The sequence below is a fragment of the Zootoca vivipara genome, chromosome 3, assembly GCF_965207765.1.
Source record: "Zootoca vivipara chromosome 3, rZooViv2.hap1.1, whole genome shotgun sequence".
In the NCBI taxonomy this organism is placed as follows: Eukaryota; Metazoa; Chordata; class Lepidosauria; order Squamata; family Lacertidae; genus Zootoca; species Zootoca vivipara.
In genome coordinates this window covers 14,723,713-14,749,203 of record NC_142586.1, presented here as the reverse complement: position 1 = coordinate 14,749,203, position 25,491 = coordinate 14,723,713, and the positions used below count along the sequence as shown (strand labels likewise).

The 25,491-nt window shown below is 41.9% G+C and overlaps 1 protein-coding gene across 2 annotated transcripts in view; it reads right to left on the bottom strand.

Moving 5' to 3' along the window:
- The window catches only part of MACROD2 (mono-ADP ribosylhydrolase 2), a 900,701-nt gene that overhangs the window by 112,900 nt on the left and 762,310 nt on the right, over positions 1 to 25,491 (bottom strand). For both annotated transcript variants that reach the window (XM_035110055.3, XM_035110056.3), the window contains exon 9: positions 14,505 to 14,586. In XM_035110055.3, coding sequence (XP_034965946.3) covers positions 14,505 to 14,586 — 82 coding nt within the window. The remainder of the gene's footprint in view (positions 1 to 14,504; positions 14,587 to 25,491) is intronic.

Here is a 25,491-nt window from a genome sequence, read left to right as displayed (position 1 = left end):
CACTCAAGTAACTGAAACCTGTGCTAAAATTGAATTAAACACTGGGGATTCCTTAATAGCAGATAACTAATAAAACTTGCAACTTAAACTACAACTTGATTCAAGCTACAGCTAAATATGACATCAGGCTAGCAAATCAGTGTGTAAAAAAACTAACTGGTAAAAACAGAAGGATAGCCATGTTAAATAGGGTGTCAAGAAGCCCTTATGACTTTCATTCTAGGTCTCCATGTTCCATATTCATCCCTTGTATATCGGCTGTGAAGTTTCACATAATTATAAGCTGTCCTTGTGGAATTCTGCACCTATTTGATAACGGTAAAAGTTTGAGGCTTAAACAGTATGTTTTAGTCCCGTTTACAACTTCTACTTGGCAAGAGAGAGCTATCGCTATTCATCGATCACTTCCACATTTTGTCAGAGAAAAACCAGCTTTATCCTCTCAATTTTGATTAGAACTGGCCGCTGCAGTCACACATAACTACAGATGGGTGGAAATGAAATATTGAAGTGCTTATTGGGTATCTCGGCTGGGTTTTCCCTCTTGTCGGCCAAAATTCTGGTGTGCCTGTAGTTAAGCCATAGTCTGCATGCTGCCTCGCAGGCACAAACCTGAAGTTGGTGCTCTGTCATTCAGTTGATGCATGTGGCAGAATGTTCAGGTGATCGTTTTGAAAGCAGCACGCCAAACAGAAAAAGCAGCAGCCAACTGCATGCCCAGGAGCCAGTTATTAGAAGAGTCATAGCGTCCCAAAGCAGTTTGTGTGTCACTTTTTCTCACTGGGCTAGATCCAGACTAAGTTAGGTACGATAGGTCTCATACTATCCTGCTCTTATGGTTTCCTTGTATGGAATTGATCTTGGTAATTTCAACTGTTTTTTAAAAGCATTGTATAAACATTTTTGTAAGTTACTTTGAGTTTGTTTTATAACGACAAGGGAGCATAAGTGTGAATGTCATGGCTCAAGTCTTATTGGTTTCAATTGGTAAATGAGGTGGAAATCTTGTATCCTCTTGATCTCAATGGGACTCAAGTCTGTGTAGACATGTATAGGATTGCACTGCCAGTGAAACTAATTTAGTCTGGATCCAAACTATTGTTTCCCCAAATAGACAATAAGCAAATAGCCACATGCTCAAGGTCAAAGTTCAAACCCACTGGAGCTCAAATCAATAAGTAAAACAGTGGGGTTTGTAAGCCTATAAACCAGGGGTGGCTAACCTGGGTCCTCCAGATGTTAATGGATTCCAACTCGTATCAGCTCCATCCAGCAGGGATGATGAAGTTGTAGGCCTGCAACACCTAGCCATGCCAACTCTAAACCATATTCTGCACTTGGATTGGCACCCTGTGAACTGCCAGAGGGTCCCTGTGGTACATTTGCCAGTACATAACGGCATGTTGTGTGCAAAAGGGACAGCCAATTGAAAGCATGGCTGCCTTGCGCTGGACATGGACAGGAGCCATTTGCCTTGAAATTCAAAGCACAAATTTAATGGAGTCATCCCCATCTGCTCCCTAGGTGTTGTTGGACTACAGCTCTCATCAGCTCCAGCCAGCACAGCCCAATAGTGATAATGGACACAAAAAACATCTAGACAGCACCAGGTTCCGGAAGACTGAGCTATTGCTTGTAGGGAGCCTCTTTTGTCGGTCCTCAGATCTCAGTGAGATAAATATTTGGGGCAGATCACTAATAGACAGTGAAGAAAGGAACACAATTGCAGTTCCCTGACTTCACATTCCCTGTCTTCCGTAACCTTTCTAATATGAATGCAGGTCCAGTTTAATCCAACTTCCTGTGACAGTTTATATTAAAAAAGCAATGTTTATTTTCTGCACTGTAGTCCCGAACCTCAGCATCTGTGCAATTACTCTTCCTAGTTGCTTAGTAACAGCATCCTTACACTTTGGTCTCATTACATGCGAAGTCCGTTTTTGCAGCATTTGAAGCAATTCCAAACAGAAATCCCTAGCAGTCAATTCCTAAGAAGTTCAACACCTTTTTTTTGTCTTATGTCATGGTTGAGATGGCACCCTTTTACATTGCTCCTTTTGCAACAGAATGCACATGGAGTGATAAATCTCGTCTTCTCACACTCAGTATAAATGAAGGTTCTATTCCATATGCATCCAAACTAAGACAAAATTGTTCCAGTCTGCTCAGATCACAACCTCCATTCAAAGATCCTAACATAAGAATAAATATGCAGTTACTTGTGTTTCTTTTCTCATAAATATTCAAGTGGCAGAAGAAGAACCAGTGATATGGAGGCACAAAGGCCTTGCATTTTTTAGAAAAACAACGGAATCACTCCAGCAATGCCATACAAAGTTCTGATAGGATCTCAGTCACCTTAGTATACATCTGAGGACCCGCTTTTAATTTTTTTGCCATATATTTCTATGGTGGCAGTACTGTCGCTGTGTCCCAATAATAGGGCCCAACCCATAAGCTGAAGTTCAAGGCCTTCAATTATATGACACTAAGAAGCAATGCAACAGCTTGTGATTAACTTGGGACTGCTAACTGAAATGTCTGGTGGTAGAACTGCAACCATTCCCTGCTCTTTCTAAGTTACTACTGAGGAGCTTAAAAGGTGGGAGACAGCAAATGGGTGGGAAATTGAAGGCTGTTCCAGGGGCATACCCAGGATCAAAACTGGGGGGGGGGCAAGAGAGGGGAAGAGAGAGGAAAGGAAGGAGGGAGGGAGGGAAGAGAGAGAAGGAAGGAAGGTGTGTGTGTGTGTGTGTGTGAGAGAGAGAGAGAGAGAGAAGGGAGGGAGGGAGGGAGAGAGAGAGAAAAAAAGGAAGAAAGAAAGAGGGGAGAAGGAAGGATGGAAGGAAGGATGGAGCTCCCGTCCGGCCCCCGCTCCCCAAGCTCAGGCTTCTCCTCCCCCCTCTCACGTTCCTGTCGCTGGCTGCAACCGCGGAGGGGGCGAAAACAGCCCGATTTTGGACTGCTCCCCCCCCGTTCCTGTCGCTGGCTGCAGCCGCGGAGGGGGCAGAAACAGCCCAATTTCCATAATTCGCAGCGACTTTTCCCCTTCAGTTTTTGGAGGGGAAAAGTGCGGGATATGGTCCGTAAAATACGGTAATTTTTTTTTTTTGCTTCTGAGGGGGGCAGCTGTCCCCCTTGCCCCTCGCTGGGTACGCCCATGGGCTGTTCCTCAAATTATAGGAAATAAGATCTCTTCCATATTTCTCTTTAACCCTGTATCACAGAAACAGGGAACTTGTGACCCTCCATGACCTTGGACTCCAACACCCATCAGCTCCAGTCAGCATAGTCTATGGTCAGAGATGATGGGAATTGCAGTGCAACAACATCTGGAGGGCCACAGTTTCCTTATCATTATTAGCATATTAAAAGAAAAGGGAATGAACAATCTAGTAAAGAAGGCAGGCAGCTTCTTTGAAGACAGTTTCAAAGACAGCAAAGAGTCTTGTGACACCTTAAAAACAAATTATGAGACAAGCTTTCATGTGCAATAAATTCGTTAGTCTGTAATATGCCTTTGTTGTTTTTGCTACAACAGCCTAACAAAACTAACCCCGTTCGAAATTGTTACAGTAGGGCTATACACACACACTATACCTTTAGAACACATTTGAATCACATTCTTTCCCTCAAAGATTTCTGGGTAGAATTGTAACTATTTGAGGGGTAATCTACGGTACCCATAATTCTTTGAGGGGTAATCTACGGTACCCATAATTCTTTGAGGGGGGGAATGTGCATCAAACGTGTTTTAAAGGTATGTTGAATACACAGGCTAAGAAAGGTGGTTATTCTACCACTTTCGTGTTCTCTTTTGGTGCTACTACCGTGTTTCTCCGAAAATAAGCCATACCCCGAAAATAAGCCACACCCCATAAATAAGCCATAGTGATAGGCAGTTTAACCTTGTAGGTTAACCTTGTAGGTTAAACTGTACCATACTTTAAAAAAAAGAGAGAGAGACATCCCCTGAAAATAAGCCACCGTGGTGTTTTTTTTAAGGAAAAATAAATATAAGACGGTGTCTTATTTTTGGAGAAACACGGTAGTTGTGAGTTTTTATTCAAATTTAGACAATTGCAACACACCCATGCATATATGCCACCAGAAAGGAAATGTATCATAATCCCTGAGATAATGTCTCATAAGTAGAAACCGCTCTCAGTGCTCTGACACAAACCGATGAACAGGGCAAGAACCTGACTCTCTGCCTAGCAACTATTTCTATTCTTATATACACAGTTATTTTGTGTCACTGATTGATTGGGGGGGGGGCATTTTCAAAAGCTGAGTGAATTAGCCTTAGGGATTTTTTTTTTTTTGTAAATCAGAAATGGGTAATGCACTTAGGTGATAAAGATCTAAATGTAAATGTAAATTCAGTGTTTCTCTGAATAAACTATCAAACATTTATTTCAATAGGAAATTTGTATTTGGTAGTTTATTCACTGTAAAACTGAAGGAAATATGAGAGTGGAGAAGAGAATGAAGGAGAAGAAGGCAGCTATTTTGGGGGTGGAGTTAAAGAAGGCCACATAATGTCTCATATTAATTCTATGGCTCTGTACACGTTAGCAGTTTAAAACTCCGTGAGGTTATTTCTCCATTCTGCATTTCAAGTCACCATATTTGCTTGTGGGTAGGTGTTTTGAGAATTCATCCTGAATTCATCCATGCACTGTGGTTATATGTCTTCCTGTTTATCCTATACTTTTTAGTGCATTTCTCCACCACTTTTCTAACAGTAAATTGTCCTTTAAAAAAACTGCCATTTCTTGTGCAAGAACGTCTTGATCTACTTTGATTGCAGAAACCCACATTTCTGTTATGTAATTGAATCCTGCAAAATACTGACATTCAGGAGGTGAAGTGACGAATGTTCATATACAGACAGTGGACTTGCTCACATGATTCATAATACGGTTTTGAAAATCAAACATTTGGAGAGAAATACGAACTCCCTCTTCTCAACTACCTGGAAAAAATTGTGATGTATCCATGTTCTCCTTTCCAAAGGGAATGGAATGGAGTCAAGACCAGAAGAAGCAAAAGAACGACCCTGCTACAGAAACCAATGAAAACAGGGAGGAATGTTTTCACTGATGAGCAATTTGTAAATGGGTATTAAAATGTTTCAATCAGTGACTGCTAACTACAGTACTGCTACTGCTGCCACCAATACCTTTCAGATAGTTTTTAAGAGTCCCTCTGACAAAAGTCACTGCAGTTACTGAAATAGCTGGAAACAATCAAATACTGTAGTGCTACTTAGAAACAACTGTTTGCATCCATGAGATTGTCAAAGCTAGTCTGTAGCTTTGATATGTAGATTTTACAGATAACTTTAGTCTCAGGAATCAAGCAAGACCATTCAACTTACGGTACTTTCTTGGCATTTCTCTGGAAAAAAATCCTTTATGAAATATGCATATGAAATAGGTCCTTTCCCCGATACCTAGTACAGCAGTTGCTGTAAAACACTAGGGTGTGACATTCATTGTGTTTCATTATCACTCGACTTGGCTGTACTATCTGAAATGTCTTTTGGGGTTTATTAATATGTGGGGTTTGAAATAACAAGAAATATCTGTGTCTTAAGTATGACAAACCAATTTCTGTCCTGGTTATTCTTTACTGGCTGGTTTTTTTAAAAAATAAAATAAAATAAAAGGTTCACATATTAAAACATATTTCTTTAGAACTTAACTTCTCTTTGAAGAAAAATGTGCCATTCCTGTGAACACAGGGAGAACCCTGTCCATTCAAAAACCCAGGCCAGGCAGCAATATCATCGCTATTTGAAATGCCCACTTTCCCACTTTATGAACATGTACGATATGAAATAACCCCTCAACAATACAGACGAACATTCATGAATCCCTTCTGAATGTAATCTGAGTGTCAGGCAGCCAGCACAGTGGCCCCATGCTCTTTGACATGGCACCATGTAACCATATCCATTGTGCAAAACTGCAGGTTCTTCTGGAGATAGGGAATATCTTGACAGCCCAGAATAATTATAAGTGTCTTTATATGCAAATCAGAGCGAAGAAGCTGAACAAAGAGAATCATTCACAAAAGAGTAAAGAAAAAGGAGGTAAAAAGAGAAGGCAGAATGGAATCATTTAGGAAATGTGTTCATTTTCATCAGGTTTTTTTTTATTACTTTTGTAGAAAGGATGTAAATTTAGCGCTGGAGCAAAAAACCCAGGAGAAGGGAAGTTTTCAGTACTATCACAAAACAGGCAAATACCCTTATCAATGTCTGCATGCTGTTCTTGTATTGTTAGGGAACCTCCTCTAGGAATATATATTTTCTTGCAAGTCCATTCAAGTCCTTGACTTCTCTGCTGGTGCTTCTCTCTCTCTCTCTCTCTCTCTCTCTCTCTCTCTCTCTCTCTCTCTCTTTTTGAAAAAGATTAATATTGCTTTCAGATGAATTTAAAGGAAGGGATGATGAAGATGTCCTGAAAAAGATTGTGCAGACCATGATCTCCATGGAGACTCTGATGACACCATTGCTTGGAGACACAATATAATGAGACCAGGAGTTGCCATCACGAGACCCGATACAAACCAAGCCTAGAGACTTAAGTGCGACTCTCAAAATCTTCTTATGGAATAGTCAGAAAATGATGATGTCTTTTGCATTTCATCCCCCTGCAGCCTCATACATATCGTTTCTAGGAAACCTCACTGCTTACTTTCCTCTTCTCTGTTATGGTTGCCATATGTCTGGGAAATCCCGGACATGTCCTCTTTTGGGGGGCCAACATGCCCACCCAGGGGGATTTTTACATTTTAAAGAAAATGTCCAGGTTTTTTTGGGGGAGCGGTATTTATTTAGCGCGGGCGGCTTATGCTGCTCTGCACACCGTGGCCACTGCCAGCCTGAGTTGGGAAAAGAGGTGCGGGAGCCCAGCACGCCTCTTTCCCCAGCTCAGGCTGGCAGCAGCTCGGGCTGCCCTCTTTTTTGCTCTTCAAGATATGGTACCCCTATTTTCTTTAATATCTGTACTGATCAATCTAGCCTTTGCCAACCTGGTGTCCTTCAATGGTTTTGGACTAAAACTCCCATCAGCCCCAACCAGCATGGTCAATGTTTGGGAGTAATGGGAACTGTAGTTCAGCAAACATCTGAAGAAGTTAGTGAAAGCTGCTTTCATCACTCACTGAGTATCAGGGAAAAAACAAAAACAAAAAACAAATTCAGCTTATTTCCATTAAGATCACGCCTCCACCTTAGGTGAGCATCTCTTCCATTTGCTGAAGCACTGGTTTACCACACTGCTTCTGATGCTCATATTGTTTGGGCATTGTAGGAAACAGGATGCTAAATAGATCTAGATAGAGCCAGCACAGCTTTTATAAAAACCTGATAATCCTATTTAGTGTCTATACAGTGCCTGCCTGGTTTGCTAGGATATGTTGGTTTAGTGGTACTTCAGATAACCTTTTGATACATAGAGCTATATGCTTGACTTGCTGTGAAGGTGTTTTCTTGAAGACAAGGAAGTGCTTTGCTCCTGTAATATTTTTTTTCCATTTCAACTTCCTCCCAAGATTCTGTGACTGAAAACAAGTGTTGAGATTTTTAAATGACATCAGATATTGATTTTAGTTAGGCGCCTAAAATTTTAATCTTAATCTTAAACCTTCAAGATATGTTTTTTGAATTGTTAATATTTGTCCTTGTGAGCTGTGAATTGTGTTATATTATCTGTGGTTTGTACGAGTCTGCGGTTTTTATTTGATTTGTTTTGTTGTGTTGTGTTATATGATGGGCGTACAGCCGAATAAACATCCTTTCTTTGCTTTGCTTAAGGACTAAAGCTCTGAGCAGCTTTCACTTGCACCTATTCCTAGGTCTCTGCTTCCTTTTAATTCTCCAGCAAGAATTGCAAAATGGCACATTCTTTCTGCACTTGCTGTTCATGGAAAATACTGCTGCCAGCATCTCTACAGCTATTACCGATTCCATTTCACTATATACTTTCTCATCACAGCAACAATTCTAGCATAAAGCTCTAAGACAGAAGCACTAAGCAATCCACGGATCTGAGTATACTGTTACACAGAATCTAGGATGGGATAAATAAGCTTGGGTAGAGCAGGTGCTGAAGATTTGAGGTTAGCAACAATATGCCCTGTATATGACAAACTACAAAGAGTTGAACAGCTGACTCAGAATGATCCTGTTTCACATATAATTTGCGTACATGAGTGTGTCAGTGACCTCATAATGGTTTCGCCTCTGACTTATTTTTAAGGTATAAGAACAGAGCTATATTCCATTGTAATAATGAGGCTACTCTGGATTTAGATATATTGGCCACCTTAACAGATTCAAATGTTGTGCCCTAACCAGGAGATATCTCTGACACAACTATGCTATGAATCCCTTCAGAAATAGAAACTGTTTTGAGAAGAGCCCCAACATGTGGTCCACATTACACAGTATTTGTAGGCCACAGATAATAATTTACCCTGCAGTTATTTGAATATAAAGCCTGCATGTTTGTTACAAGGATCTTTCAAACTCTGACTCGAAGCGGCAGCTCTCTTGCCTAGTCTTCCTTGTTTCCGTCCTTTAATTTCCTCCTCTTTGCTTTCAGGCAGACTCATTTTCTGCCCACCCTCTGAAAAATACTCTCAATTCACATACTCTATTTTCTTTTTGGCCTCTGTACTAGAGGACTGGAAATAAGCCAATGTAACATTGATATTTTTGAAAGGATGATGGATAGGGAGCAGGTAAAGATCCTAGAAAGTACAGGTTAGCTAGGTTAATGGCTGTTTTGGGTAAACTGGTAGAAAACATCACTAGAGATAAAATTGTCAAGCATATGGAAGAAGTATTGCTGAAGAAGAAAGGTAAGCCCTGTCTCATTAACATTTTAAAGTTCATTGAGAATATGAGTGTCAGTGAGCATGTGAATAAGAGTGAACTATGAGATGTTGTGGGCTTGAGTTCCAAAAAAGCTTTTGAACATGTCAACCATTAAGATTGGCTCCTGTATTAACACAGCTGTAAAGGGATAAGAGGGAAAGTCCTCTTATGGAACAGTAATTGGTAAAGAACAGGAAGTAGAGAGTAGGGATAAATGGACAGTTCTCACAATGAAGAGATACAAGAATCTGAAGTGGGACTCACAGATTTTATCTTGTTCATGAATGGCCTAGAGTTAAGGGGGATGAGCGAGGTGGCCAAGTTTGGCGAAAAACAAAGGCGGGATTGCAAAGAGCTCCCAAAGTATCTCACCAAAATGGATAAATGGGAAATATCATGCAATTTAACATAAATAAGTGTAAAATGATGCACACTAGGGCAAAAATGTCCCAATTTCTTATACCTCTGAGTTGGAACTGACTGTCAAGGAAAGAGATCCAGGTGCATGACGGTTGTGAAAAAGGCAAATTCCATTCTAGGAAGCATTAGGAAAAGGATCAAAAAGAAAAATGCCAATATTGTAATGCCTTTACATGAATCCATGCTGTGTGCAACACTTGGAAAACTTTGTGATTGTTTGGACTGCAGCTAGGATATAGTAGGAGTGTGGGGGGCGCTGTGGTCTAAACCACAGAGCCTAGGGCTTGCTGATCAGAAGGTCGGCAGTTCGAATCCCCACGACGGAGTGAGCTCCTGTTGCTCAGTCCCAGCTCCTGCCAACCTAGCAGTTCAAAAGCACATCAAAGTCAAAGTGGATAAATAGGTACCGCTCTGGTGGGAAGGTAAATGGCATTTATGTGCGCTGTTCTGTTTTGCCAGAAGCGGCTTAGTCATGCTGGCCACATGACCCGGAAGCTGTACGCCGGCTCCCTCGGCCAGTAAAGCGAGATGAACACTGCAACCCCAGAGTCGTCTGCGACTGGACCTAACGGTCAGGGGTCCCTTTACTTTTAGGATACAATAGAGCTGGAAAGGGGTGCAGAAAATGGAAACTGCAATGATCAAGGGGCTGGAGCAACTCCCGTACGGGCAAAAATTGCAACATTTGGGGGCCTTTTTTTTAGTTTAGACAAATTCAGGTAGGATAGGGTTATCAATGGCTAATAGTCATGATAGCTATATGCTACCCCTCTGTTGCTGGGAAACTGGGTAAGAGACAGCTGATGCTTCTATGTGCTGGCATATGGTTGGCCCCTGTGAGAAATAGGATGCTGGACCAGGCATCTCTGATCCATCAGGACTCTTCTTATGTGCTTCTCTAAATTGCTTGAGCATGTGGTATATACCAGGTGCACCTGACTCTTCCCTTTCAGCTTTCTTCTTGATCTAGTGACTGACTGATCGGTTAGATTTATAAATCTGCCTTCCACCAAAAGGTCCGAAGTGGTATATGCAGTGCTTCCCCCCCCAAAAAAAATGTTTAGGGGTACTCTCATTTTCCTACTCATACTGAAATACTGCCCCTCAATGAGGCCAAACTTAAATTCACAAAATGTTTAGAGGTATGCGTCCCCCCTGTGTCCCCCCAGAAAAAACCCACTGGGTATACATATATAATAAAACTCACACAAGAACATTTTGCACAAATATCTCATGAAGCAAACATTAAAATAGCATAATAAACAAAACGTAACTAAGACTGCTCATCCATAAACCAAACAATCTCATTAGAGTGTATAGCTATGCTAGCAACAGAGAAACTAACCCTTTCAGCATGTCTTCTTGAGGGTTTGAAGTCAAATGGTCCATTTTGTTCCACTCAGTGCTGTTTTTCTAGAAAAAGAGGTGGTGGAGCTCACCACCAGCGCCTCCCTTGTTCTCTTAGAATGGCAATGACACCCACCTAAGAGGTGCCAGAACTGAGTTCCTATGAGTTCCAACTGGGGAAAAAGCCCTGGTTCTACTAAACACAAAACCCTATGACCTTTCTTAGGCTAATGCTGCTTCCTGGGATAATATCTCTTCTCCAATCTCTGCTTTATCTGACTCTTTTTTAGCCTTTTGTAGGATCTCAGGAGACTGTCTTACACTGCATGAGATCACTGGTCCATCTAGGTCAAGTTTGTCTACATAGACTGCCAGAAGCAATCTGGGGTCTCAGACAGGGTTCTCTCCCAGTCCCCCTTAGAGATGCCAGAATTTGAATCTGGGACGTATCACTGAGCATGGTTCTTCAGTAGACACTGTACTTTTGAATTGTAACTGTACCTTTTTTAGTGGTAAAGAAACAGTTTTAATGAGTTAATTACTTGAGAATAAGAACATTATTAAGTGGTAGAAGGCATTTGTGCTCACTGAAGTGATAGCAAGTTCAACCTTAAGACATAGACAGAAGATCTTACTTTTGGACATAAAATAATTACTTCTGAATTCATAATAATTAATGCTGTTAAATTCTGATCTCATGGTCATTAGAATCACCACTCCATCAAGTGGTAGCTCAAAAGGATGGAGAAGACACATCCTTTTACTGTTCTTCAACTTCCCTGACCATGTGCAGGACAATATTATGAGTCCATGCGTGGGGTGATTTCATAGAATCATAGAATTGTAGCATTGGGACGATCTGAATGTTATTATTTTAATAATGTATCTTTAGATATCATGGCAATATCTCCGTATGGAGGTGTCAAAAATATCTGAAGGACTCGACAGATGCCATTTTTATGATGCTGTACTTTTACCTGCCTTTATAAGTTGCATTGAACTGGTTTTATTGTAGCATTGCTTTACTACTTTTGTCATAATTTGTCCTGGGATCACATGATGAAGAGAAGCTAGAAATTCTCTTCATATAAATAAATAAATAAATAAATAAATAAATAAATAAATAACTACATAAAATGAGCTTTTCTTTTCCTTTTCTTTTTTGGCCACAGTAAGTAGCTGGACAGCCAGTAGCAACTGAGAGTTCATGTGAGGATTAAAAGTTTGATTTTTCATTTTTGTTTACTCTGGCACTCCGGCAGCAAAGTAGATCTTAGTTTTCCTTAATAGGCAAACTTGTTGGCTGTAATTCAGGCAATCTGTTGAGCTGCTTCAGACAAATCTGCTGGTTACTTCAGTAGGCTATATGTACAGGCCCTTCCGCCCACCTCTGATCCGAAAGGTGAAAATGGGACTGGAAACAATGGTTAAAGGAGAGAAGTGTGTCCTCCTTTTCAAGCATCTCTTTCCCCTCCCTTCACCACAAACAATATGGGGACAGGGATATTTAGCACTGGAAGACTTCTGACTCCAGATATAAGCACTCTTCTTCCTCCCACTGTGAGGTGGAGGCCCAAGGCCGAGGCCAGTGTGAACCTCTGCTTGCATGTTTGTTTCACATTTATACCCCACCTCTTCTTCTGTCTTGGAACCCGGGGCAATGCATACAGTATATTATTCTCCTGCAGTTCTCCCATCCAAGCACTGACCAGACCCAGAGTTGCTTAGCTTTAGCAAAGCTGCATTAGCTGCCTTCAGACCATACCCTGAAGCCATATTATTATCTGTGGACTGCAGTGCTGAGATGGTAGCACGGGAAGTACTTGTCCCATTATCTGCTTCACTTGCTAGAGGGCTCTTCAACAGAGGCATGAAGAACAGGAGGAGGAACAGACCAGAAGAATTTAACTACATTGTTGAGAGCCAGTGTGGTGCAGTGGTTAGTGTGTCAGACAAGGACCTGGGAGAGCAGGATTCAAATCCCCGCTTAGCCATGAAGATAACTAGGTGGCCTTGGTCCAGGCACAGTGTCTCAGCCTCGCATAACTCACAGGATGGCTGTGGGGTTTAAATTAGAAGGGAGAGAACCATGTACATAATCTTGAGCTCATTGGAGAAAAGGTGAGATATAAATGAAATAAATAAAGTAAGGGGTGTGTGGAGGGAGAGGAGACTGCTATGGAAAAAACAGAAAATGCCATTTCTAAACTGGTCTGAGGGAAGCTGTCTTGTGCTGAGGGTAGCTTGTTGTTTGCAGGGACAATTTCAGCCTTACATTTTCATGTTTTCAAGACAAGAGAGGCCTCCAGACCTATACGAGATAATTTTACCAACGTAATGAGTGAGATCAGGGGGAATGCATGGGAAAATGAGGATCACAAGAGATCATTACTCGTTTCTCAGCCTTGAGGTGAATTATAACTAATCCCTCTGAAGACCCATGGTGTCAGGGAGGGATTTAAAGGATTCGGAGAGATTCTGAAAAGGAGGCAAAAAAAGATGGAGGGGGCTGCCAGTATTTCAAAATCAATATGAAAATAGTTGAAATTATAAGCATCTGTCAATCATCTGTTTAGTAAAAGTTCATATAAATCACTGCTGAAAAACAGTAACTATTTCTGGGGATGCAGGAGGATAGAAGCTTTCCCATCCATACAGCTGTGTCTCCCAGGAACAATTAGGCTGTTGCCTGCTGTTTGGCTTCCATGGGACAGTTCCTATGCCCCTAGTTCCTCTCTTCATATTCATGAACAGCCACAACTACTGGATTGTTCAGTTCATTGCTGTTTATTAGGGGCAAGGCGTCACATTATTCCCCCATTGAATACCCTTCCTGCAGTTGTTTGTTGGGCCAGTAGTTGACATTAGGCCAAGGTCTCACTCTGAAGCCAGCCAGCCCCTATAGTTCCTATAGCTTCTCCATATAGTTTTTCCCTTATGGGGCTTTGGCCCAACTGGAAATGCACCCAGCAACACCCCCCACCCCACCCCTTCCCTTCCTCCTCCATTATAAGGAACTCTGAAGTTTCACTGCCAATATCTATGTCTCCCCTCTGTTGTTTCTTATCTGTCTTATTAGGCCCTATTGCAGGGCAGGGCAGGGTCAGTCCATCCATGAGGTGAGGCAGCTGCTGCCACCTTTGCTCCCAGCAGCCCCCTTTGCCCCCACCTCCTCAGAGGCAGCCACAGTGGTGCATGCATGCACCTGCAGGAGACAGGCAAAATGTCCTGGGCCAGCCCAGCAGCAGAGAAGATAAATGGTGTGTCTAGTCTGAGTACAGGGTTATCTCCCAGGCATTCCCCACCAGCAAGCCCTGCTCGCTATCTATGGTCCTGCATCCATCCAGGAGGGAAGCACACAGAGCAATCAGGCAGTCCTTGGAAGACCTTCACTGAAACATCTGAACTGGCCCTTAGTGTGTGCCCAACAGATGAGGAGGTCTGTGGGTGGGGAAGTTACATTTGGACATGGTGAAGCACAACAGTGAAGAGAGAGAAAATGGTTGTTTGATTTTACCTGTAGCTCTTGGAGGTAATTAGAAATAGCTGCAAACTTGTGTGAGTGCATGAAACAGATTTCTGAAGGAAAAGGGGATACTTCCATGTGAAGAAATGTTTTTGCCAAAGTTTGTTCCAATAAACCCTAAAATTTCAGGTCAGTTATTGAACACTTATGACTATACACCCATGTTTACATGATTCTTTAAAAATGTTTTATACACCATTGAAGAAATTGAGAAATGCTATAAAGATATAAATCACACACCATACATACATATAGTATGTGGGCAGTATCTGAAGAAGAATACATTTCTTTTTCAAGGAAACAAATAAATTAACACACCTGCAGGGAAGAATTCATTCATTTTCTTCTTGTAAATTTTGTAGTCAACCTCCAAAAATACACAAAAAATGACACGATCCATCTGTAAGGGGAAAAGAAAAGCCAAAGGTTTATTAAGCAAGGTGGTTTCTGGACTCTATTCCGAGCTGTAATGAAGGGCGGGCTTGTTGGCAAATGGCCTGGTATGTCAATCCATAAGTTCCTCCCACTCCTACAGGTATGTCTTCTGCTATCATGAACACATGCAAGCAAGGCCATTATTTTCAGCAGCAGAAATGAAGCCAGGGAGCTATTTGTTGGTGGTGTGATGACTCTATGCATGTTAAAGGAAATGACAACTTGGAAATGACCACCTGTGTATATGTTAGAGAGTCCTTCTCTTTCTCAAACACACCTGCAGAAACTGGGTTTGGAGGGAGGAGGGGAGAACATGCCAAAAAGAGCTTTGGTGTTGCAAGTGAGCATGTATCTGCTGTACAGATCATGGACACATTAAGGGTTTGAAACTAAGGTATGAATCAAGAGGTACCCAGTTTGACACTTGTCTCTCTCATGAAATCACTATGTAGCCTTAGGCAAGCCACTCTCTTTGTCTTAGTCTCCCTCTTTCAGCTTCAGTTCCCTTCCCACTATCTGCATATGGGTAAGAATAAAGGTAAAGGGACCCCTGACCTTTAGGTCCAATCGTGACCGACTCTGGGGTTGCGGCGCTCATCTCGCCTTATTGGCCGAGGGAGCCGGCGTACAGCTTCCAGGTCATGTGGCCAGCATGACAAAGCCGCTTCTGGTGAACCAGAGCAGCACACGGAAATGCCGTTTACCTTCCCACTGTAGCGGTACCTATTAATCTACTTGCACTTTGACGTGCTTTCGAACTGCTAGGTTGGCAGGAGCTGGGACCGAGCAACGGGAGCTCACCCTGTCGCAGGGATTCAAACTGCCGACCTTCTGATTGGCAAGCCCTAGGCTCAGTGGTTTAACCCACAGCGCCACCTGCGTCCCATGGGTAAGAATACTACTAACCTTACAGGGTTGTTGTGAGAATTATAACTATAAAATGTTATAATGAGCATTTGAAAGCACAATAGATTACTGTTGATAGATTATACCCTGCTCCAAGGATTGCAAGCTAAGTGGGTAAGGTCACCACCACCCAAGGCCCTTACAATACTAAACAAATAGACAAACATAGGACTGCATGTGTAAAATTAGTTCTGTGCTGTGTCCTTTGTTAACAGCCAGCTGCTTATGCAACTTGGCCTTGAGCCTGATACAAGCAAGACCAGGATATTTTGACTATGCAGCAATCTAACATTTGGCAGATGACTCATAAGACGGACATCTGCCAGGTATACAATAGAGTAAATGGGTTAAAACAAAGAACCCCATCATTCAGTCCCACCAAAAACAAAGCAAAAAGTGTTTCTGCGGGAATGTTTACTGCTTTTGAAAGACTTCTCAAAAGCTTTTAGTCCATCGTTATATTTATAGAAACCTACCTACTCTTAATCTAGAAGTGCTTATGCAAAAACAAAGAGAACAGCACAAGCCAGCCAGATGGCAGCCAGCGAGCACGGTAAATAAAACAGTTCATACAGAATTTTTAAAAAGCCAAATAAAGCTAGCCACGTAAAAGCTGCAAACAGTACACAACTACCAGTTCTTAACATGGATTCCTGGCAGGCAGCTTTCAAATTTAAAAAAGAGGTTTTATCCAAATAATTCATTTTAAAAAGGAATTAAAAAGAAAAAGAAAAATGCTTTGCCTGTAACTCTACATCTCTCCAACCATCATAAGTGCTGACACCGTTGAGACAGACTAAGGATTCAATAGCTCAAGAGGGCTGGTTAACACTTCAGAGCAGCCATCTTCTGTGGCTTCCTGGAGAGGAAGTAGGCGAATGACAAACAATTCACCACATAACCACCTGGTGGAGCATTCTGCTACTCACCAGGCTTCTCGATACTTGGCAACGTGCTTGTTCTACTAGAAATTCATAGTACATAGCAATTGGTTACTAGGAACCTGAAGTCAATGATTTGGCTGGCGAGTTCAAATCAGCATATGAAACTACTTAGCTGCCCCCTATCTTCAGTGTGGTCTCTTTGGCTAACAGCCCTTCTTGCTTATCCACCCCATTCATTCAAATTGTCAGTGGTACAACTTCTGCCAAAACAGGGGCAGCATACTGTAAGCACTTTCGTGTTATTTGCACACCGACGACATACTCTGCAGCTGCCTGCTGAAGCCGGTCCACTATCCCTGCCACCACACCCCTTTTTGTTCTACAGTGCTGCTACATGGCACGCTGCCATCACACTTGCCTGGGGATGTCAGGAAGCAACAGCAGCGCATGTCAGCATGTATCCGGTGCAAGAGCTGTCATGAAGGTAACTGATGACAGCTTGTAGCTTAAAGCCCATGATGCCCATTGTCCTGGGTAACTGAGATTGTGGGTGAGGTCAGCCAAGGACTGAGCCAATGTCAGCATATTCAATGTGGGCTTCCACTTTGTGGGAATAAAGCAGATGGTTTGCTTTCTCATTAGCATGGGCTTTGGAACAGAAGCAGAAGCAGAAGAAGAAGAGTTTGGATTTGATATCCCGCTTTATCACTACCCTAAGGCGTCTCAATGCGGTTAACAATCTCCTTTCCCTTCCTCTCCCACAACAAACACTCTGTGATGTGAGTGAGGCTGAGAGACTTCAGAGAAGTGTGACTAGCCCAAGGTTACCCAGCAGCTGCATGTGGAGGAGTGGGGAATTGAACCTGGTTCACCAGATTATGAGTCCACTGCTCTTAACCACTACACCACACTGGCTCTCAGAAGGTGCTGCAAATCCTTCCTATCTATTACTTTCCTTCCTTTCCGCCTACCCCCACCCACAACCTTAAGAACATAGGAAGCTGCCTTATACCGGGCCAGACCACTGGTCAATCTATTTCACTGCTGCGTATCTTGATTGCCGGCAGCTCCCTTGGGTTTCAACCAGGGCACAATTCCTAGCCCTCACTAAAGATGCTGAGACTAAACCTCGAACCTTCTGCATGCAAGGCAGATGCTGTACCACCAAGCTACATTGATCTCCTTGTGCTTTCTCCACTTGCTCCCACGGGCCTCTACCCTTGACCCTCTCCATCCTGATGTTACAGCTGCCATGTCCCTTCTCTCTCACTTCAGAAACAGCACTGGATATAGGACTTGGCACTAGAGTCATCACTTTGTTTAGTCTAGGGAGGCCGTGATTTCTTTAATGCTTTCTGCAAGTTGTCAGTTTCTTAGTCATGCAGGGAACAACTAGCTTAATAGGGATTTTATTGTTGTATTCTGTGGCGCGGCAATATTTTCCACACAAAATATGCAGACGGGTCCACACACATTCACACTTTACAAACTGCACATTATGCATACACGCCTGCGTTGTAGGCACACATTCTGCAACTCAACGGCAGCTTTTTCAAGCTCCACATTTCTTCATGCTAAACAAGAAGGGAACTTTCTAGGCACTGAATAGTTTTCCAACCCCATGAAACTTTTTAAGTGGCCCTAGCATATATAATCTATATGAGTCAATTCCACTGCAAATGTGTGAAGTGTCCTATTTTTAAGCATGCATAAAATGTTGTGATGACAGCTCAGATCCTGTGTTTATCTGATTGAATGGCATGTGTTGGCAGATAGTAAATTTGAAATTGTACCATATTCTTGCATCTTGCCAGTCAGAGAACCCCCCCACCCCCACCCCCCAGATATAGATAAAATAAGGTGAATTTAAGCTGTTCTCTTCACCACTTCCTTTCCAAATCAAATGGCTGCAAAGGCTGGGTATGGGGAGAGAAATTGCTTGGATGCTGACTTACAAAAGCACTACAGGACCCCTGGGACTGTCTTTTGTCATTCTACAAAGCAAATCTTCCTTCTCTTGTGGCTTGTGAAATGTCAACGTGATTAGACATTTCATGCTGTCCCCATTGTAGAAGGGAGAGCAAGAATATGGAGACACTCATCTGGCCAGCCAATATCCTTCTATAGCCTCTGGTTCTTCCACAGCCAAGTGGAAGAGAGAACCAGTCGTCTGAGGAAGAAGCATAAAGAGGCTAACAACATGAAGGCATCATGACTCATCCTTGATTGACAGCTCTGTTTTTGGCACCTAGTGCCGGGAGCACTTCTTCCATTGCTCTTTCCTCCACCCTGCAGGCTTGATTAAATTTTGCTTGCTTCACGGCTATGAATAGGCAGATCAAAGAGGCCATAAGTGGAGAGCACTGTAGCAAAGGAAAAAGAAAGTTCAATTGCATTAGCTTTTTCACTTACAAGGCAGCTTTACAGCTCCAGGCTGCAGATCACATTGATCTTTTTCTCTTCTTTGGAGCCTGTGGTAATTCATGAAGTCTATTTAAGACTGGAACACCACTCTTATGTACCCAAGCATCTCCCTAGCACTGGCAGTTTTGCAGGACTCTGCATAGCATGGTGGTAGCAGGTTGTTCATATTTCGAGAGAAACCCATCCTGACCCTAAGTCAGATCTTTAAAACCAGTAAAAAAATTAAACGTAAGAAATATTTTTCTGCTGTGCATTTAGACACTGAAATTATTATGGTAAAAGGGATAGGGGAGGAAGCAGATCTTCCACTATTTCATTAGGAAATACCCAGTCTGGTGTCAAAACCAGATGCTGCAGACTACAATTCTGATCAGCCCCACATGGCACGGCCAATAGCCAGGGACAATGAGATCTGTTGCTCTTGACATCCCTCTGTCTCAGGAGACAATGGAAGAGTATGCCTTTGGGGACAAAGTGAAACTGTTGGAGAGCTACAGCGCCTGCTGTGGCTGTGGAGACCGATGTGGGAGAGACATGTTTTATTGCAGGTGGGGCAGATGAAGGTGTGTGGTTTTGCTGCTACAGGTGCACAATGGGATTTCTTCTCTCTGCACTCTCCCCAGCGGTCATTCCTCCTCTGGTCGCTGCTGTGGATACACAACCTGACTGTCTCTAGGCACTGTGATCATCTGCAAGGGATTCCCATATGGTGGCATTAAATGTTGCCGGCCTTTATGTCTTGTTTGCAGACATATTTGTAACACAGAGTTGGTCTGCAACAGGCCTCGTGCCTGAAGCCAGCTCTCCATAAAGCGCATCCTTGGGGAGCCTGCCATCTTCCATCTCCTGTGTACATGAACAAGCCAGCGTAGATGTTGCTGAGGCAGAAGTTGTAAACCAACAACATCTGGAGGGCACCAGGTTTGGAAAACTTGCTTTGAATTGTTGTAAAGATGTAAGATATAAAGAGGACTTATAGAATATATGGAAAAAGTATCATAAGCAAAAAATTCACCTAGCAGGATGGTAAATTTTTCAGCAGAGTAAGAAACAGACAAAGTATATAAAAGTAGCTGCGAAAGATGGGGTGAACTAAGAAAATACAAAGAAAAGAGGGGAGAAAAGTAACCATGGAAAGAGAGGATAGGAAGTCAATAAATGCCAATTATTTAAAATCTTTGAAAGGAAATATTTTTTTCTTTTTTTTGTATCGTTTTTGTTTATGCTTTGCTGATGTGGAATGTTATCAGAAAAGCAAATCAATAAAATATTTTTTAAAAAGAAAGAAAATATGCTGGCTGGGGCTGATGGGAGTTGGATTCCAGCAACATCTGGACTGCTGCAAGTTCCCCATCCTTTAAGTAAACCTTATTAGTAACAGCACACTAAATAATTGCTAACCTCCAGATACTTGCTGTACCTTTCATATTTACGACATTTACAGCCGTTTTGGTTCAAAGCCTACTGATGCCAAAGGGAATCTATTGATTGCCTTTAACAGGCCCTAGGTCAGTTCTGATGTTTTCAAATGTGACAAGCTAAATTATTAAGCATCTTAACATTTCAAATATTTTAATGACATATTGCAACAAGCTTTTCTTTTCACTGGAGACTATACCCCTCAATTATTGTCAATTACTGGACAGCAGAGTGCACAACAAGAAAGGATGACTTTATAAAAGGAGAGATTTAATTAACAATGGACTTTCACACTGCATCAGATTTGAAAATAAAAGAAAACAGTTGACATCGACTAGGATCTGAACCTTTTAACCCAGTTCTCTTCATTCAAAGCTGAGCAGTTTAGGGCCTGGATAGGGCCTCTGGAACCTGACTCTGGCAGCTGCACTTTTAATGAAGAATCAATCTTACAAGCCTCATCAAAGTATAACATTCCCTGGTTCCTTTTTAATTTGACATTTTTAGACATGCATCCCATAGTTCCATTCTGTGAAGACTCACAGATTGGGAAGGAACCAAAGGATTATCTAATACAACCAGTAGCATGAAGTGTGTTATAATGATCCACGATTGCTCTGTCTGTCTGTCTTTCTAATCATTTTTTATTGTTTGGTGCCTTGGGCATTTTAAATTGAAAAGTGGGGTATATATTTCATAAACGGCTAATGATACAGAAGGAAGGTATCAGTATATACAGATGATGATGTGGACAAGAATAATAACAATATAAACTAATAATTGTTTTAATTTTAAAATATACAAAGTGAAAGTGGGGCAGAACTGAAAACAATATTTTTTTTGGGGGGGGGGTAGTATTTCTGACCCCAGTATGCTATAACTGAGGCATCAGAATAATATACTGTATATATATAGTCATAGATTAATTCACATCTCTGCTGAACCCAAAAAGGTTCTTTTTCTCCAACAACTGCTTCAAAAATTATGCATTTGTCTCACCACACCCTCAAGTCCATCCAACTTCACTCTGTGTTGACTGAGCAAGTGTTACACTGGCAGTTAACCTTAAACCCACTGGCGGAGGAAGAGGAGTGCGGGGGGAGCGCACCGCCCTTGGCAGCGCAATCCCAGTGAGATGCCATGGCGGCTGACCCCGCCCCCAGGATGCATGCCAGCCCCGCTCCCTCCTGCTCTCCACCCCCCCAGTACCAGAGCATGATGCTCTGCCACTGCTTATACCTTGTTGCTTATTGGTACTGTAGCAGTATGGCTGGCTGGCGCAAAGGGTTTGGGGAGTGAGACTATCTCAGCAAGTGAGATATGAGGAAATTAATGTTAGAACATCAGGCTAGCCAAAGATTTATGTTTATGTGCCAAGCAGCCTGCAACACTGAAATTGTAAGACTGCACTGCTCTAATGATACACCTTTATGGATATACCTTCTTAGCAGATCCAGATAGGAGAAAGCTATTTGTGGGAAACAAACAAACATTTAACCTGAAGATAAATTATCATGCTACTTTAGCAATAAAAAAGTAGAGATTACGTGAAACAAAATGAGATGTAAAATGATGAACACTTTAGTCAGACAGTTGATAGTATCCCCCTACTAAGATTTTCTCCACTTAAACAAAAGTGAAAGCTATATTTTAAAGTTGTGAGATTACTGTTTACTGTGTGAAGGTTTTTTTTCTAAAAAGCCTGCAGTGAAATATAATTAAGTTGTTGAGGCAAAAAGGGGGGAAAACAACCCCCAATGTTTATTATGACCTAAAAGATTAATGTGGGCCACAAAATCTAAATGGAGTCCTTCAGCTTCACAACAATCTACAGTCATAACAGGATATTGAATGGCAAGGTACTCAGAAATGAAGCAAGATAGATGTGATACATCATGAGAACAACTCCTACTGCCTGATCAGTAATCCTGAGGGCAGGATGCTATTATCCAGATCAAATGAAATATCTGAGAGCAGATTAACACCATCCTGAGTACTGCATGGGCCAACAGCAAAAAAATATTAGGGACGCAAAGGAACCTACATTGAAATATTCTCTTGGAACATCTTCTGCACAATTTACCTGAAAGGGCTATGCAAATAGGAACTCGTTCTAGGAATGTGTCTGCGTTAACCGAGAGCAGTAATTGGAATGCACGTTTCCACATGCACAGACAGTCTATTATATGCCTTGTTTGTTGAACTAAACCACTTCTGAATAATGATTTGAAGATTATAGCGAAATGGTACAAAGACCAAACCAAGTGATGTTCTGTACAGTTCCTAGAGCTCAGAGCAGCTGTCATCATGGCATATGATTGTCAAGACTCTCAGCTACAGGCCTTTGGGGTTGTGCTGTAGATAGTCCCACTTCTGAACTGTTCACAGACATTGCTCACAAAACATTCCTTCTAACAGCAAGCTCGGGTTTTTGAATGCAGGCAGGATTGGAACCCACCTACTGTGAAAGAAGAGGGAGGTATCAGCATGTTTGGGCAGGCCCCAAGCTATACAAAAACACACTGGTTTTTTGTTTGTTTTTTAAACTACACAAACACAAAAGGAAGGACCACTTAATGAGACCTGAACATCAACCACATTCTTTCCTGGAGAGAGAATGGTGGACTGGTGTGGGCAATCAGTACTTCCACTGCCCAATTTTGGTGAAGATATCACCTGTGAAAATACGCTGTTTTCCTGCCAAGAAAGATGATTGCTCAGTGAAATCACATGGGGATATCACAGCTTCTCCTCAAACTGGTCACCTATCCCACCCCATACAAATAGTCATTGTTTCTGTTGGATATACATGGGTGGATAGAACCACCATGAGAAAGTGCGTAGCTGATCCTATCCCAGTTAATGTTCACATGAATGGACAGAGAAGGAACAGTATGCTTACTCTTTATTTAATTATTCTTGCTTAAGGACTCTGTATATGTCTCCACCCAATTATGTACTTAGATATTTATACTGCTCTCTCCTCCCAAAAAAACAATCCAGGGTGGATGAAGAGGAACTTATAAGGTAGTGTGAGATGTGCAAACATCAGATGCAAAAAGAGTGTGCACATCACATTATTCAAAACCGCAAGCTGAAGCACACTTACTTGAGAGTAAAACCCCTGTCCCAGGAACCTGTCCCATTGTTACATGACGAGAAACTAAAGCATGTCTTAAAAAACTCTGCAAAGGACAACCTATGTATGTAGAAATGAACCCACATTTGTGTAAAACAAATATTTAAAGTGCCATGCTAATAAAACTCAGGGCATTTGGATCACCACATTTGAGTAGCCCTTCCCAAAGATTTTCAGAAATCACTGCACACACTTATGCCAGGGTCACCGTCATCAAAACATTTCTCTTTTAGTTATTGCGACCAACTTATTTGTGAGTACTCTGAAATTAGCTAGCAGTTGCTAATAGACTGTAGTTAACACAGCAAGCCTTTGACTGGAGTGGTGCTTTAACTTACACAAGGGCTTTTCACTGGAGAAAGGTTGAGAACCATTGATTAAAATACTTATTTTACTTCTTATACAGCACAAAGAGCTATTATTACCATGTGGCAGGAATAAATAATAGCCACCTCTCTCTGATGGAAAAATAAAATTCTAGAATTATTGGAGATTTAGTTGACATTCATGCATTGCTGGGGATTAGACTAGAAGACCTTCAGGGTACCTTCCAACTCTACAATTCTATGATTCTATGATCATTTGCAGCCATCAGAGATTGGGTAGCAGATTATTGGACTCCCCGTTTCAGCTCCATATTGTCATTAGGCATAAGGGCTGCTTGCTTCAGTACGGCTGGCCGGGAGATGCTGGAGAGAGGCAAGATGGCTACAACATTTCAACTAAGTTAACAAAGAACTTGCAGTCTGCTGATGTTGAAGTATTGGTCCTGCCAGGTCAATAGCAAAAGCTGTTCAGCAACCCAGGGGACCAAAGCAAACTTTTCTGTATCTAATAAAATCTCCCAGTATATTTCTTTTGATGGCCAGTAAAACTCATCAGCCAAGGGGCAGCAGGGGAGTAGCTTAAAATGCATTCATTGTTACCAAGAGATCCATCAGTTTCCAGAATTCATTTTTATGCCATACAAACATGATGACATCAGCGCCATTAATCTTTTCAGCTTGATACCCACTGTCTCCTGAAGATGCATGTCGACCTCCATTTTTCACTGTTACCAGTCATAGGGCAGCTGACACAGCCAAGATAATCCTGTATTCAGCGATACTGGGAGAATGAATGGATTTTGATGAATGTAATTTGCTATCTCAGTGACAAATGGCAAATGTGAAGAGAGGATATGCATGCAAATATTGCTGTGTTAAATAAGGCCTTGTGAAGGATAGTACTTGGGAACTATCCGATAGACAGTTTTACAACAAGCTCGTTTTTCAGAGCCGATCAGTCATCAATTCCCATTAAGTTATCATCCCACCTTTATTCTGACTCTCCGTTGAGTACGATGACATCCCAGCACACAATTAAACCAATTTTCTAATTCAATAAGCTAACTTCTGGCACATTTCTCCTGCTTTATGACATCAATTGATCAGCACAACAAAGATTTAAAATGTTGCAGTAGGTTCAGGAATCAATGCTGCTGTGACAGTAACAAACCTGGATTGTGAGTCTATATTAGAGAGATGCTTATACTGGGAGGGCATATGAACTTAGCATGGCAGTGGATGAGGCCTGGGTCATTCATGCACTCTCTCTCTCTCTCTCTCTCTCTCTCTCTCTCTCTCACACACACACACACACACACACACACACAGTATCACCCCCTCTCTCCTTCATACATCTGTCTTCTATCTTCCTTCCTTCCTTCCATCCATCCATCCATTCCCTTTCTCTCCCTGGTCTATGGAAATTGCTCACAAAAGTACAGTCATACCTTGGAAGTCGAAAGGAATTTCAAAACTTTCAAACTGTTCGGAAACCAAAGCGCGGCTTCTGATTGGCTGCAGGGAGCACCTGTAGCCAATCAGAATCCGCAGAAGTCCTGTCAGAGGTTCAGCTTCCAAAGAACGTTCACATCCAGAACACTCACTTCCAGGTTTGCAGGGTTTGGGAGCCAAAACGTCTGAGTAAGGCGTTCGGGATCCAAGGTAAATATATTTCAATGTGAACAGACTGGATTACTAATATCACCATAATTACAATGAAACAAATTATTAGAAAGACTGGTGTAGTTTTCCCCTCCCCTTTCTAGCACTCC